At 44.4% G+C, this 17,023-nt stretch overlaps 1 protein-coding gene across 2 annotated transcripts; it reads left to right on the forward strand.

Annotated features, from left to right (window-relative positions):
- The first annotated feature begins 14,248 nt into the window (after positions 1–14,248).
- LOC100281547 (MARD1) lies at positions 14,249–16,889 on the forward strand. Of its 2 annotated transcripts, XM_008674610.4 has the most exons (4): positions 14,249–14,683; positions 15,014–15,075; positions 15,540–16,224; positions 16,349–16,889. In XM_008674610.4, the coding sequence occupies exons 3-4, from the start codon at positions 15,566–15,568 to the stop codon at positions 16,482–16,484; spliced, it is 795 nt and encodes a 264-aa protein (XP_008672832.1). In that variant the 5' UTR covers positions 14,249–14,683; positions 15,014–15,075; positions 15,540–15,565; the 3' UTR covers positions 16,485–16,889.
- The last annotated feature ends 134 nt before the right edge of the window (positions 16,890–17,023 follow it).

The following is a 17,023-nucleotide window of genomic DNA, read 5'->3' on the forward strand; positions in this document are numbered from 1 at the left end:
TGTGCCATTTATGGAAGGAAATCGGGCACCGGACAGTGTCCGGTGTGCACCGGACTGTCCGGTGCGCCAGTCGACAGAAGGCAAGATCAGCCTTCCTAGATTGCACTCAACGGCTCCTAGCTGCCTTGGGGCTATAAAAGGGACCCCTAGGCGCATGGAAGAGGACACCAAGCATACTTACAACATTCCTAAGCACCAAGTCATCGATTCCGCGCATTTGTTTTCTTTGTGATAGCATATAGAGCTCTTGTGGAGTTGTGAACTCATTGGGTTGTGTTGCGAGCTCTTGTTGTGACTTGTGTGCGTGTTGTTGCTCTGATTTGTGAGTCTTGTGTGAGTTGCTCATCCCTCCCTTACTCCGTGATTCTTTGTGAACATCAAAAGTGTAAGGGCGAGAGGCTCCAAGTTGTGGAGATTCCTCGCGAACGGGATAAGAAAAGAAAAGCAAAACACCGTGGTATTCAAGTTGATCATTGGATCACTTGAGAGGAGTTGAGTGCAACTCTCGTCCGTTGGGACGCCACAACGTGGAGTAGGCAAGCGTTGGTCTTGGCCGAACCACGGGATAAACCACTGTGTCATCTCTGTGATTGTTCTCTTGTGGTTATTGTGTTTTGCTAAGACATCTCTTTAGCCACTTGGCAATTATTGTGCTAACGATTAACCGTGTTTTGTGGCTTAAGTTTTCAAGTTTCACAGGATCACCTATTCACCCCCCCTCTAGGTGCTCTCAATTGGTATCAGAGCCGTTCTCTTCAAGAAAGGGACTAACCGCCCGAAGAGATGGATCCTAAGGGGAAGGGAATCGTGATCAACGACAAGGAGAAGGAGTCCCTTGTCAACGAGCCGAAGGATGACAAGCCTACCGACTCGGGCTCGGGCCACAAGCGCAAAGACGGGAAGAAGAAGAAGACAAGGCGCATCAAGGAGATCGTCTACTAAGACAGCGACAAATCTTCCTCTTCCCAAAAGGACGACGACGACTACGAGAAAAAGAAAATGGTCAATTCGAACTTTTCTTTTGATTACTCTCGTATTCCTCAAAGTACAAATGCTCATTTATTATCTATTCCACTTGGTAAACCTCCTCATTTTGATGGAGAGGACTACGGATTTTGGAGTCACAAAATGTGTAGTCATTTGTTCTCTCTCCATCCAAGCATATGGGAGATAGTTGAGAATGGAATGCATTTTGATAGTAGTGATAGTCCCATGTTTATCAATGAGCAAATTCATAAAAATGCACAAGCTACTACTGTTCTTCTAGCTTCCTTGTGCAGGGATGAATACCACAAAGTGAGCGGCTTGGATAACACCAAGCAAATTTGGGACACCCTCAAGATCTCTCATGAGGGGAATGATGTCACAATGCTCACCAAGATGGAGTTGGTGGAAGGCGAACTCAGGAGATTCGCTATGATAAGGGGAGAAGAGCCAACTCAAACGTACAACCGGCTCAAGACCCTTGTCAACAAGATAAGAAGCTATGGAAGCACGCGATGGACGGACCACGACGTCGTCCGCCTAATGCTAAGGTCTTTTACTGTTCTTGATCCTCATCTTGTGAACAATATTCGTGAGAATCCTAGGTACACCAAGATGACGCCCGAGGAGATACTTGGAAAGTTCGTGAGCGGGCGAATGATGATCAAGGAAGCAAGATACGTGGACGACGCATTGAATGGTCCAATCAATGAGCCTCAACCTCTTGCTCTCAAGGCAACAAGAAGCAAGGAGAAGGTACCTAGCAAGGTGGCACAAATTGAGGCTGCCGGACTTAATGATGAAGAGATGGCTCTTATCATCAAGAGATTCAAGACGGCGCTAAAAGGTCGCAAGGGGCAGCCAAGCAAGACCAAGACAAAGGGGAAGCACTCATGCTTCAAATGTGGTAAGATTGGTCATTTTATTGCTAACTGTCCCGACAATGATAGTGATCAGGATCAAGGGAACAAGAGGGAGAAGAAGAAGAACTATAAGAAGGCAAAGGGCGAGGCGCATCTAGGCAAGGAGTGGGATTCGGATTGCTCCTCTTCCGACTCCGACAATGAAGGACTCGCCGCCACCGCCTTCAAAAAGTCATCCCTCTTCCCCAACGAGCGTCACACATGCCTTATGGCAAGGGAGAAGAAGGTATGTACTCAAAACTCTACTTATGCTTCTTCAAGTGAGGACGAATCTAGTGATGAGGATGAAATAGATTATTCATGTTTATTTAAGGGACTAGATAGAACCAAGGTAGATAAAATTAATGAATTGATTGATGCCTTGAATGATAAGAATAGGCTTTTAGAAAAACAAGAGGATTTGTTGTATGAAGAACATGACAAATTTGTAGAAGCACAAAAATCTCATGCTCTAGAAGTTAAAAGAAATGAAATGCCTTCTTGTGAATTATCTTCTTGCCATGAGACAATTTCTAGCTTAAGGAGCATTAATGATGATTTGAATGCTAAGTTAGAAACAGCTAGTAAATCAACATCTTGTGTAGAAATTGTTGAAACTTGCAATAGGTGTAAAGATATTGATATTGATGCTTGTAGTGAACACATAGCCTCTATTGCAAAATTAAATGATGAAGTTGCTAGTCTTAATGCCCAACTTAAGACTAGCAAAAGTGAATTTGACAAATTAAAATTTGCAAGGGATGCCTACACAATTGGTAGACACCCCTCAATTAAGGATGGTCTTGGCTTCAAGAGAGAAGTCAAGAACTTAACAAGCCATAAGGCTTCCATCTCCACAAAGGAGAAAGGGAAGGCCCCTATGGTGAGTAATGCTAAAAAGAACCATGCCTTCATGTACCATGATAGAAAATTTTCTAGAAATGTTCATGATGATAGGAGTTGTAATGCTTATAATGCTTTTGACTCTCATGCCATGTTTGCTTCTAGTTCTTCCTATATGCATGGTAGAAATGTGTTTAGAAGAAATGTTGTTCATCATATGCCTAGAAAGAATATTGTTCATGTTGCTAGGAAAGTTATGGATGGTCCTTCTACAATTTATCATGCTTTAAATGCTTCCTTTGCTATTTGTAGAAAGGATAGGAAGATAGTTGCTAGGAAATTAGGGGCAAAATGCAAGGGTGATAAAACTTGCATTTGGGTCCCTAAGACAATTGTGACTAACCTTGTAGGACCCAACAAGAGTTGGGTACCTAAGACCCAAGCCTAAATTTGCCTTGCAGGTTTATGCATCTGGAGGTTCAAGCTGGATTATCGACAGCGGATGCACAAACCATATGACGGGGGAGAAGAAGATGTTCACCTCCTACGTCAAGAATAAGGATTCCCAAGATTCAATAATTTTCGGTGATGGGAACCAAGGCAAGGTAAAAGGGTTAGGTAAAATTGCAATCTCAAATGAGCACTCTATTTCTAATGTGTTTTTAGTTGAGTCTCTGAGATATAATTTACTATCTGTTAGTTAATTATGCAATATGGGATACAATTGTTTATTCACAAACATAGATGTGTCTGTCTTTAGGAGAAGTGATGGTTCACTAGCTTTTAAGGGTGTATTAGACGACAAACTTTACTTAGTTGATTTTGCAAAAGAAGAGGCCGGTCTAGATGCATGCTTAATAGCTAAGACTAGCATGGGCTGGCTGTGGCATCGCCGCTTAGCACATGTAGGGATGAAGAACCTTCACAAGCTTCTAAAGGGAGAACACGTGATAGGTTTGACTAACGTGCAATTCGAAAAAGATAGACCTTGTGCAGCTTGTCAAGCAGGTAAACAAGTTGGAGGAGCGCATCACAGCAAGAATGTGATGACCACATCAAGACCCTTGGAGCTGCTACATATGGACCTCTTCGGACCCGTCGCCTATCTAAGCATAGGAGGAAGTAAGTATGGTCTAGTTATTGTTGATGACTTTTCCCGCTTCACTTGGGTGTTCTTTTTGCAGGATAAGTCTGAAACCCAAGGGACCCTCAAGCGCTTCCTAAGGAGAGCTCAAAATGAGTTTGAGCTCAAGGTAAAGAAGATAAGGAGCGACAACGGGTCCGAGTTCAAGAACCTTCAAGTGGAGGAGTTTCTTAAGGAGGAAGGGATCAAGCACGAGTTCTCCGCTCCCTACACACCACAACAAAATGGTGTGGTAGAGAGGAAGAACAGGACGCTTATCGATATGGCGAGGACGATGCTTGGAGAGTTCAAGACCCCCGAATGCTTTTGGTCGGAAGCCGTAAACACGACTTGCCACGCCATCAACAGGGTCTACCTTCATCGCCTCCTCAAGAAGACGTCGTATGAGCTGCTAACCGGTAACAAACCCAATGTATCTTACTTTCGTGTATTTGGGAGCAAATGCTACATTCTAGTGAAGAAGGGTAGAAATTCTAAGTTTGCTCCCAAAGCTGTAGAAGGGTTTTTGTTAGGTTATGATTCAAATACAAAGGCATATAGGGTCTTCAACAAATCATCGGGTTTGGTTGAAGCCTCTAGCGACGTTGTATTTGATGAGACTAATGGCTCTCCAAGAGAGCAAGTTGTTGATCTTGATGATGTAGATGAAGAAGATGTTTCGACGGCCGCTATATGCACCATGGCGATTGGAGAGGTGCGACCACAGGAACAAAATGAGCAAGATCAACCTTCTTCCTCATCTATGGTGCATCCCCCAACTCAAGATGATGAACAGGTTCATCAACAGGAGGCGTGTGACCAAGGGGGAGCACAAGATAATCATGTGATGGAGGAAGAAGCGCAACCGGCACCTCCAACCCAAGTTCGAGCGATGATTCAAAGGGATCATCCCGTCGATCAAATTCTGGGTGATATTAGCAAGGGAGTAACTACTCGATCTCGATTAGTTAATTTTTGTGAGCATTACTCCTTTGTCTCTTCTATTGAGCCTTTCAGGGTAGAAGAGGCCTTGCTAGATCCGGACTGGGTGTTGGCCATGCAAGAGGAACTCAATAACTTCAAGAGGAATGAAGTTTGGACACTGGTGCCTCGTCCTAAGCAGAATGTTGTGGGAACCAAGTGGGTGTTCCGCAACAAACAAGACGAGCACGGAGTGGTGACAAGGAACAAGGCTCGACTTGTGGCAAAAGGTTATGCCCAAGTCGCAGGTTTGGAATTTGAGGAGACTTTTGCTCCTGTGGCTAGGCTAGAGTCCATTCGTATCTTGCTAGCATATGCCGCTCACCATTCTTTCAGGTTGTACCAAATGGATGTGAAGAGCGCTTTCCTCAATGGGCCGTGTTGGAGACTTGTTCTCAAATGCTATAAGTTAAGAACAAGGCAACACAAAAAATGTTAAACGTTAAAGTCCTTCGTCCTTCGGAACATTATTTCCCCTTGGGATATAATGATTTTCGGACGAAGGTTATGAAAGATATACCTTCATCAACACAACATAAAATAATGAAGAAGGAATCATATGGAATATAACATAAACAATTATGTATAATTATCAACTCATTTCTATATTATCATTATGGAAAAATAGAAATGACATCGAATTACAAATGTACCTTCGGCTTGAAAGAAGGTAAAAATACAAGCGTGATGCAAAAGTAAATGCCAAGTCAGCGTGAACAGTACGGGGGCACTGTTCACATATTTATAGGCACGGGACATAGCTCATGTAAAATTACATCCATGCCCTTTACATTTGGTAGTAATTCTATAGTAATCCACCGAGGTCTGAATAGCCTTTTCATCTTTAAGTCGGTTTCCTTTTCTGCTATCACGCCGAAGCTTTCCTGCTCACAGCTTCGGCGCTGTGTCAACCTTCGTATTCTTTGGGCTTCTCCCACTGTGATACCGATTTGAGTCCGAAGATACCTGTTCACACATTATACTCCAGAAACATTGTTAAATCATGTTTTTGAGGACCTTCGGAAGCCGAAGGCCCCCAACAGGCCGATCAAGGAGGAGGTGTACGTGGAGCAACCCCCTGGCTTCGAGGATGAACGGTACCCCGACCACGTGTGTAAGCTCTCTAAGGCGCTCTATGGACTCAAGCAAGCCCCAAGAGCATGGTATGAATGCCTTAGAGATTTCTTAATTGCTAATGCTTTCAAGGTTGGGAAAGCCGATCCAACTCTTTTCACTAAGACTTGTAACGGTGATCTTTTTGTGTGCCAAATTTATGTCGACGACATAATATTTGGTTCTACTAATAAACAGTCTTGTGAAGAGTTTAGCAGGGTGATGACGCAGAAATTCGAGATGTCGATGATGGGCGAGTTGAACTACTTCCTTGGGTTCCAAGTGAAGCAACTCAAGGATGGCACCTTCATCTCTCAAACGAAGTACACGCAAGACTTGCTGAAGCGGTTTGGGATGAAAGACGCCAAGCCCGCAAAGACTCCGATGGGGACCGACGGACACACAGACCTCAACAAAGGAGGTAAGTCTGTTGATCAAAAGGCATACCGGTCAATGATAGGGTCTTTACTTTATTTATGTGCTAGTAGACTGGATATTATACTAAGCGTATGCATGTGTGCTAGATTTCAATCCGATCCTAAGGAGTGTCACTTAGTGGCAGTGAAGCGAATCCTTAGATATTTAGTTGCTACGCCTTGCTTCAGACTCTGGTATCCAAAGGGGTCTACCTTTGACCTAATTGGATATTCAGATTCCGACTATGCTAGATGTAAGGTCGATAGGAAGAGTACATCGGGGACATGCCAATTCTTAGGAAGGTCCCTGGTGTCATGGAACTCTAAGAAACAAACTTCTGTTGCCCTATCCACCGCTGAGGCCGAGTATGTTGCCGCAGGACAGTGTTGCGCGCAACTACTTTGGATGAGGCAAACCCTCAGGGACTTTGGCTACAATCTGAGCAAAGTCCCACTCCTATGTGATAATGAGAGTGCTATCCGCATGGCGGAAAATCCTGTTGAGCACAGCCGCACAAAGCACATTGACATCCGGCATCACTTTTTGAGAGACCACCAGAAAAAGGGTGATATCGAAGTGTTTCATGTTAGCTCCGAGAACCAGCTAGCCGATATCTTTACCAAGCCTCTAGATGAGAAGACCTTTTGCAGGTTGCGTAGTGAGCTAAATGTCTTAGATTCGCGGAATCTGGATTGATTTATAGCATACATGTGTTTATGCCTTTGATCATGTTTCTTATGCATTTTGTTGCTTAATAATGGTGCTCAAGTTGTATAAACACTCCCTGGACCTCACAAGTCCGTTGCAAAGTGATGCACATGTTTAGGGGGAGCTGTGCTACAACTTGACCCTTTGAGACTAATCATGTGCTTGAGATTGCTTGTTTTAGTCTCAAAGGAGGTTTGAAAGGGAAAAGGTGGACTTGGACCATGAAAGACTTCCACTGCACTCCGATGAGAGGGTAACTTATTCCAAGTTCATCTCATGTACTCTTATTGCCTTTGTGTTCTTATTTGAAGATTTTGGTGAGGCAATGGGGTTAAAGGGCCAAGATTGATCCCGTTTTGGTGCTTGATGCCAAAGTGGGAGAAAATAAAGGCCAAAGCAATAAATGGATCAGCTACCACTTGAGAGATTTTGAATAGTAGAATAAGAGCTTTTGTTTGTCAAAACTCTTTTATTGTCTCTCTTGTCAAAAGTTGGCTTCTTGTGGGGAGAAGTGTTTGATTATGGGAAAAGGGGGGAGTTTTTGAAATCCTTGATCAAATTTCTCTGGAAAACCTCTCTTTATGCCTCTACAAGTGGATTTGACTTAGAGATAGGAATTTGAGTTTGATTTGCAAAAACAAACCAAGTGGTGGCATAGAGTGATCCATATATGTCAAAATTGAATCAAAATAATTTTGAGTTCTTATTTGAATTGATTTTGTACTTGTTCTACTTGCTTTATGTTGTGTTGGCATAAATCACCAAAAAGGGGGAGATTGAAAGGGAAATGTGCCCTTGGGCCATTTCTAAGTATTTTGGTGATTTAGTGTCCAACACAAGTGCCTAAGTGTAAAAGGTGGACAAAGTACAAATCAAGGATAAAGGTATGTTTCTCAGACTTAGTACATTGTTTTATGGACTAATGTATTGTGTCTAAGTGCTGGAAACATGAAAAATCCAATTGAAAATGCCTTGGCTCGAACAGCCAAGACTTTGCTGAGTCTGGGAGCACCGGACTGTCCGGTGGTGCACCGGACAGTGTCCGGTGATGCACCGGACAGTGTCCGGTGCGCCAGGCTGGCTCGAGCAAAGTGGCTGCTCTCGGGAATTCACCGGCGACGTACGACTATAATTCACCAGACTGTCCGGTGTGCACCGGACTGTCCGGTGAGCCAACGGTCGGCCGCGCGATCTGTGTGGGACACGTGGCCGGGCCAACGGCTAGAAGGGGGCACCGGACTGTCCGGTGTGCACCGGACATGTCCGGTGCGCCAACGGCTCTCAGGCTGCCAACGGTCGACTGCGCCATTTATGGAAGGAAATCGGGCACCGGACAGTGTCCGGTGTGCACCGGACTGTCCGGTGCGCCAGTCGACAGAAGGCAAGATCAGCCTTCCTAGATTGCACTCAACGACTCCTAGCTGCCTTGGGGCTATAAAAGGGACCCCTAGGCGCACGGAGGAGGACACCAAGCATACTTACAACATTCCTAAGCACCAAGTCATCGATTTCGCGCATTTGTTTTCTTTGTGATAGCATATAGAGCTCTTGTGGAGTTGTGAACTCATTGGGTTGTGTTGCGAGCTCTTGTTGCGACTTGTGTGCGTGTTGTTGCTCTGATTTGTGAGTCTTGTGTGAGTTGCTCATCCCTCCCTTACTCCGTGATTCTTTGTGAACATCAAAAGTGTAAGGGCGAAGGCTCCAAGTTGTGGAGATTCCTCGCGAACGGGATAAGAAAAGAAAAGCAAAACACCGTGGTATTCAAGTTGATCATTGGATCACTTGAGAGGAGTTGAGTGCAACTCTCGTCCGTTGGGACGCCACAACTTGGAGTAGGCAAGCGTTGGTCTTGGCCGAACCACGGGATAAACCACTGTGTCATCTCTGTGATTGTTCTCTTGTGGTTATTGTGTTTTGCTAAGACATCTCTTTAGCCACTTGGCAATTATTGTGCTAATGATTAACCGTGTTTTGTGGCTTAAGTTTTCAAGTTTCACAGGATCACCTATTCACCCCCCCTCTAGGTGCTCTCAGAGCCGTTGGCACACCGGACACTGTCCGGTGCACACCGGACAGTTCGGTGCACCAATGTGACCGTTGGCTCGGCCACGCATCACGCACGGAATCCTCGGCCGACCGTTGCCCCGGCTGACCGTTGACTCACCGGACAGTCCGGTGCACCACCGGACAGACCGGTGAATTTTAGCCGTACGCCGTTAATTATCTCCCGAGAGCGACGAGTTGGCCTGTGAACGGCTCACCGAACAGTCCGGTGCGCCACCGGACCGACCGGTGAATTATAGCCGTACACCGCCGTCGAAGTCCCGAGAGCAGCCTGTTTGCCAGAGTCAGCCTGGCGCACCGGACACTGTCCGGTGCACCACCGGATACTGTCCGGTGCACCCAGACTGAGCAGACTTTGGCTGAACAAAGCCATCTCATTTCTAATTCAATCTTTCCTGTTTCCAGCACTTAGACACAATACATTAGTCCATAAAACAATGTACTAAGTCTAGAAACATACCTTTTGATATAATTTGCACTTTGTCCACCATTTTGCATAGATTGGCACAAAAGCACTTGTGTTGGCACTCAATCACCAAAATACTTAGAAATGGCCCAAAGGCACATTTCCCTTTCAGCTTTTAGCCTTTAGAGCTTTTTTCAGTCGACTAATTATAAGTTTTAGTATATTTAAACATCTCTTAAAATAGGTGTTCTATATAATATACATTTATTTTCAGCATAGATTTTAAATACCGAGGGATATATTTTTAAGGAACGGATGGATGGATTCATGTTATGGAATGGAGGGATTGGAGAGGGATATTGATGGGCAGAGAACGCTGGCCGGGGGCCTCTGCCCACAGCCGAGCAAGAGGAGGGTTTCTCCCTTCTAATTCTTGCCTGCTTTATTTCTCATCCATTGATTACATAAATAGGCCGGTTGGCCGCCCCTATCTAGCTAGAGATCCTTATCTCCTAAAAACTCTCAACAAACTACTAACTGATAACCTTCCTAGATAATCTCAACTAATCTCCTAAATAATCTCAACTAATCTTCTAATCTTATCTCTAATTATCCTTATCTAATCCCCCTTGGAGGGCCCATGGCTGTTGCTGTCGCAGCCCCTCAGTGGGCCTCCTTAGGCCCTGACACGCAACACTTCTATTGGCAAATAGGAGGTTTCCAAATTCATGCCCAAGTGCTCATCACTTCTTGGGTCGTAATTACTATTTTGCTAGGTTCAGTTATCATAGCTGTTCGAAATCCACAAACCATCCCGACCGATGGTCAGAATTTCTTCGAATATGTCCTTGAGTTTATTCGAGACTTGAGCAAAACTCAGATTGGAGAAGAATATGGTTCCACTTATTAAGACAGTAAGGGGTAGGCTGTCATTCCGTGTTCTGTCATTCCCATTCCCTGTTTTGCCTTTCCGATCCCCCCTCCCCGCACAGTCCATTCTCACCATTCCCTGTTCTGTCTTTCCGATTCCCCCCTCCCCTGCACAGTCTCATGTTCGATCACCATTCCCTGTTTCCTTTCTCATTCTCCCTTCCCCATAAAGCCCATTCCTATTCCCACGTACATTCCACGCCTAGCTAAATTTAAATTAAAAAAACAGGCCCCAAGGGGATTCGAACCCACGACCCCTCAAGCAAATGTGCTTGTAGATACCACTACACCACATGTGTGTTTATGTCGACATCTATTATAGTAAAAACATATACTACATCTCTCCCGAAGCCCACCTGCTACCCTTGCACAATGTGTAGTAGTAGATAAGTACCACCGAGATTATTAAATTATATTTTTTGGATTGAGGGAGTAGTATTTAAAGAAGAGCCTTGCATGCAATTTCTTTTGTTTGAATAATGTTTTTAACTTAAATTCCTTTTTTGCATGTGTGACATTTATTCTTCGTAGTATTTTTCCATGGATCTGACTTATAAATTATTTTCATAAACCAATGCCAAAGATGAATCCATGTTTCTTACTTGTAAACCCCGAACAAACACCACTAGCACGAGGCGCTCGCGTTGGCGTCGCTCATCGACGACGAGAAGAAGCTTGGCGACTGCCAGTTCGACCCCTGGAAGCAGTCCTACGTGGCCCATGCGCCGCTGTGTACGGTAAGCTCCGGCGCAGCCACCGCTTGGACGCGGTCCAGAGCGGCTGCACCGCGCTGTCCATCGTCAAACAGGGGGACCTCATGGTCGTTGCCAATGCCGACGACTCTCGGGTTGTTCTGGGCACCGCAATCCACGACGACGCCATCACGCCGTCTAGCTCATCATCAACCAGAAGCTCAACCTGCGACGTAAGTCGCTACTAACTGGCCATGAATTCTTGTGCGCTGGGATGACGACCATTGTTGTTGTTCTGTGAGTGTCCTCGAACAAGATGTATGTAGAGGAGTAGCACATCCAGTGGTGCAACGACCAGTTGTACTACCTCGCTGATGAGCCCGGGGTGTACTTCATTTGGCAGCCCAGCCAAGAGTCATTGGTACTCACCATGTCGCGCGCGTTCGACGACTACTATATATCAAGGATTGTGGCGTCATCTCGGCACCGGAGGTGAGCAGAGGAGGACCGACAACAATGACCACTTGCCATCGTCGGGGTAGCTTTTATGCCGGTCTGCCTTTAATTCTCTTCGCAAACACACACTTGCCTTTTTGTTTAAGTAAACGTGTATGGTGGTGCGTGCCTGGTGACTAAAGGTGTACGATGGAACTTCTACCGATAGGTGTGGCACGTGCTCTCCAATGATGAGACCATGCAAATCATGACATATATCAAAGTCTGCATGATACTGATGGTTGCAATATAGTAGTGAAACAACTAAATTAAAATAATAAAATTTATGTATGGCTAGGATCACAAATAGATTATGAAACATTTTCTTATAACAATATAAGACACATTTTGTATATAAGTTATCATGGTATTATATGTTCCCGTTGCAACGCACGGGTACTCACCTAGTAAGAATATAAATTTGTAGAGCAGATTATGTATACTATTTATTTGCAATAAAAAACGACCAAAAAACTGATAACCGAATAATCACCGTTTTCGACTGTTTTCATCGTGGCACTATGCTACTAGTGGTGCTTTTAATGTGTAGGGGTCTCATCTTTGAACAACTTTGAGCTTGAGCACAGGATACGTTTTTACTTTTACCAGTCTCACCTTGCTTTCATCGGCCTTCCAACATAGTACGAGTGTATGACTGTGTGTTGCTTGTGCCTTGAGCAACCAGAAGTAATTCAAAAGGGCCTTTTGAAAACAATGCTAGTACTCGACGCGGAGAGCCTTAAAGTGCGATTGATGGTTAAGCCGTTTTATCGGCCGCCAATTAAAGGTATCACTAAAACATCTTTGGAGAGTCTACGCAAAAAAAAGTAATATCTATATATCTATCGCTGCTCCTAAAAAGCACTGGTTTCTATAATTTTCGCCAAGGTTCTTTTTAATAAAAAGTTTTTATACTTATTTAACCTGAGGTCTACCATGGTCGTGCGTCACTAGTCGTGAGAAAACTCATGTCCAAAACGACATGAAACCGCACGTTGCGTAGTGCTCTCAGATAGTACCACATCGCTAGACAAAGGATGACGAACAGAACGTCCAAATTAGCTATAAAAAGGGATAGATCGATTTTTTAACTTATATATTTCTCGGCCTTTTGGCTAAGATTAAATCTAATATCTGCAGTTTAATGTCTGGTATGTGGGTCATATGTCCAATTTAATTTTTAAAAAAATAAGGGAAGAGTTCATGTTAATTTTTTTTGAGTGAGTCCATGATCCTGTCTTCCGATTGAGCCCTAAATATAATTGATGTGTTGTTGCAACACACATACATTTTACTATGTAGATATGAAGGGTACGACCGATTGCACACACCAACAATCGAACCAATCAATCTACATATCATTTTCTCTACTTTCCTGCCCTATGAGTAACAGTAATTAGCCTAATATTAATCTTCATCGACCTATTATTTCATCTCTAGGCGACTTTACAATGCCTAGGGACACCCCGGGTGGCCTACCGAACCTGGAACACCCCTTAAGATCTAGGGTTCTACACCATCAAAAGACGCTCTGCACCATTGCGGACCATCCGAGCCCTGCGTGCGGACCGTCTAAGGTGACATAGAAAGGAGACGCTTCTGGAGCGAGGTCGTGGACCATCCGCGCTTCCCACATAGAGCACCGCCAGAAATTTACACCGACCCCTAGTGTTTGGCTCCAAATCAGAGCCAACACTCGCATGTCATTTAGATAATCGCACAATAAGTGATCGTATAGACATTTTATTCGACCCACTCTTGTGTTTGAAAAAATGTATTTATTATCACAAATATAGGCTATTTTTTGTTTGTTCTATGATTTGAAAAGAAAAGTTGATCCACGATTTATCAGTTGTATTGCATCAAATAATACTGCTACTGATCCAAATAGTATTAGGTCATCAGTCTCCCACTAACGCAGTCTCCTGCTCTGTCTTTTGAGACAAAATCTGTGTGTTCCTTTAACAAAATTATCCTAGGCAAGCTGTTTCGCGCTTTCAAACGGGTTTGTCTGGCAAGCACAATCTGCGACAGTGACCCCAACAGCAAACCAAGTCAAAAAGACGGATTTTGACAGCATACTAGTTCTTTGGCAACTCCACCACCACCGCCTGCATCCCTCTCCAACAAAGAACAATAGATTACTCTAGTACTATAGGGTATAAAATATATTTAAAAACTCGCCTCGCGGAAAATTCTGGTCCCACACGCAAAAAGTCACATTTGCGCGCAGGCAGCACGCATAGCATAGCATCCTTTTTTCTCTCTCTCTCTCGTGACCTTTTTTTTCATGATGACTCTCCCTCCTCTGTCTATCTCTGCTGACCAGCAACATGACAAATCAAATCTCCACATCAAGAGACACGCATGACGTCATAATCCCAAGCACACACCACCTTTATTCCCACTTTATTTAATTTATATATATACCTTTTCTCTCACATAAAAAAACTAAAAACAATACAGCGTTCTAGAAAAAGAGGCCATGGGGGAGGATCCCAACAAGCCATCATGTCAATCAACGGCCACTTGTTGTTGGCCTTGCCAGCAGCTAAGCTACATGCCATTTCCATCATTCCCCGTCTGAATTATTTTACCCACTTTTTTTTTATCTCAAGCAGAGGAGAGGAGAGAGAATATCTCCCCTCACACGCCCGCTCTATCTCTCTCTAGAAAAGCGCGGAGTTAAGTACAGAAGAGGGAGCAGGGCAGCAGGCCAGGCCATGCCCCGCCCCTAGAAAGAGGAAGTGGGGAGTGTGGGGCCAAGCTGACAGACAGAGCTGTAGGAGTAGGGTGTAGGGTCCAACAACTGCTCGAATAGCCAGCCTAAAGTTCTCACATCACATAAACCTTTCTCTTTTCTCTCTCTCTAGTCTCTCTCCTCTGCGCCTCTGCCTCTATTTCTTCTCGTCCTCCCAGGACCTCAAGTCCCCCCCTCCTCCTCCCCATCCCCAGTCCCCACACCCACCCACCCGGACCCGGTGCCGCGCTCTGCAGGCGGAGGAAGACCAGCGACGGGCGGACGGTGAGTCCTCTCCCCCGTCTTGTTCGATTCCTTCGGGCTTCTCAGACCTGCATTCCCCTCCGGCTCCGGGAGAGGACTGGTTCGGACGCGTTCGTTACGGTCCCGGGGGGTTTTATTAATCTGCTTCTGGTTCTTCGGTTTTGTCTACCGGCCGCTCGTGAGTTTCTCGATCGATTCTTCGGGTGCGACGTAGTTGTTTCTTCGATTTTTATTTTTTGTTTCTGGATTTTTCTTTTCTGTGAGGGTTTTAATCTCTGTTGTTGCTTTTTTTCCCCAACTAGGGACATATACTGATCATGTTAATTTTTGTTTCTGTTTTTTTCTCCCCAGTGCTTCATGAGGAGTGTGCCGTGAGACAACTCTGCGAGTCAAGAACAACTGGTGAGGCGAAGGTGAGAATGGGATGATGATTGATTAATCACTAAGGCCTGCCTTGCCCTTTTGTTTTGCTTGGATTCTCTGAGTGATGACTGCCCATATGAATTGCTTCCTACTCCTCTCATGCTTTGTTCACTGAATTAATATATGTTGCTTACAAGCGAAGAAATCTATTATTAAAACAAAAATAGAGAAGATGCTGCGAGTTCATTAAACCCTATCAGTCCGTCTGTTGATTGCGTAGTATCGATTGCTGCTGCTTGTGAAATGATTTCCTATCCATAAGGGAAAAAATGATTCATTTAATTCTGTTTTGATACGGTCAAGATCTTGTTCTGAAACTGATAGCATGAGTTAACTTGTCTCCAGAATTGTGGATGTTCAAACTAGTAGTGGTAAATAAGTCAAACTTTACCAAGTTAGTAGAAATTTAAAGGCGATGCCACATGTCTAAGTTATTAACTCCAAATTAATGCAGCGAAGAAAGCCGAGAGGGGAGACCAAATGGCAACTGATTCCTCAGCTCTGCAGGCTTCCTCTGAGTCGATTGCGCAAAAGATGGGGTTCTTCAGAGTCCCTGACCTTCTTGTAAAACTGAGCGCCAAATGTTTGAGCGATCTGGATGTGGTTCGCAGCCCAACATCGCCCTTGGACCTCAAGTTTTTCACTGGCCTTGGCAACAAATCACCCGGTGACGCCAGCCAGAACCAGAAGATCTTGCTTGGTGACAGGGTTGGGCTTGGACTTGTGGATTCCCTCACTGATGACAACCCCGCACCACTAGGTGGTAGAAAGGTTCTTTTTCTTGGATCTGAGATGAGGATTATTGATAACCTGTCTCGCAAGAACAGCTCCACCGCTCCTGATCAAGCTGGGGAAGTTGAACAGAAGGATGATAATATGTCTGACGGACTGATGGGCAGTGCCATGTCCCTTGGTGACATCATCAACTCAGAGGATTACACTCGTGTTGTCTCCCGTGGCCCTAATCCTAGGACTACCCACTTTTTTGGAGATCGTGTTTTTGAGCTTCAAGCTGAGCAGCTGATGCCTGTTGAGAGTAAGGTCGATCAGAGTACGTCTCCTGTGGAAGACGGTCTGATGAGCTTCTGTTATTTTTGCAGTGAGAAGCTCAAAGAAGCGGAAGACATCTACATCTATCAGTAAGTGATCCAATTTAGTAGATGAATCACTGCTATGGATGTTGTTGTTTTTTTTCATTCTTGCATAGGCCTGCCGTTCTATGGATGGTTGTTTGATGTTTGGCATCCTGTGTGTCGATTGCAGGGGTGACAAATCCTTTTGCAGCGTGGAGTGCAGGGAAAATTTCATGGTAGATTATGAGATGGAAGAAGCATATCATCCTGCGTCTCCTAGGAGCCCACCCTCTGACGGTGGTCGGATTTTCCAACTGATCCGTTGAGTCAGCATCAGTAACAACTCGATATGGTCATATCTGAAGTGCTGTCTGAGGTTAATAAGTTGCAGCCATGGATGTGATCATGTTTGCAGTAGTTGTTGCCCGGAGATTTTGTTTGTCGCGGCACTGATGAATTTACCTCACCTATTGATTTCTTTTGTTTTGCGTACTTGGATCCTCGAATTTTTGGAGGAGTCCAAAAAATGACTACCTCCGGTCATAATATTATCTTGATCGGAGATGAGTGTGTGTGTGTGTCCTCGCGTCTCAACTTGAGTTGTTTGCTTCGACCGCATTTTCAGTGGCTCACTCATATGTGGACGCCTCTTATTAATATCATGTATCTGAACCTATGTTTTGATATTTTCTGAAATGAAATGGTAAAGAATAAAGTTTTATGTTACTTGTTGTGTGACTTGTGTCACTTGATTTCACGATATGGGGCCTACATTATTAAATAAGGCGTCTCTTGACAAGTTTCTTAGTTGATGGCAAAATCAAAAGACAGATTTTTTTACGACTTTCTATACTTACTGTATCTT

The sequence above is a fragment of the Zea mays genome, chromosome 3 (genome assembly GCF_902167145.1).
Source record: "Zea mays cultivar B73 chromosome 3, Zm-B73-REFERENCE-NAM-5.0, whole genome shotgun sequence".
Classification (NCBI taxonomy): Eukaryota; Viridiplantae; Streptophyta; class Magnoliopsida; order Poales; family Poaceae; genus Zea; species Zea mays.

Bases quoted from the DNA above. Each gene is read 5' to 3' on its own strand.
- LOC100281547 (XM_008674610.4), top strand. From the start codon at position 15,566: ATGGCAACTGATTCCTCAGCTCTGCAGGCTTCCTCTGAGTCGATTGCG. The intron at 16,225-16,348 runs GTAAGTGATCCA...TGTCGATTGCAG, and splicing joins GAAGACATCTACATCTATCA to GGGTGACAAATCCTTTTGCA.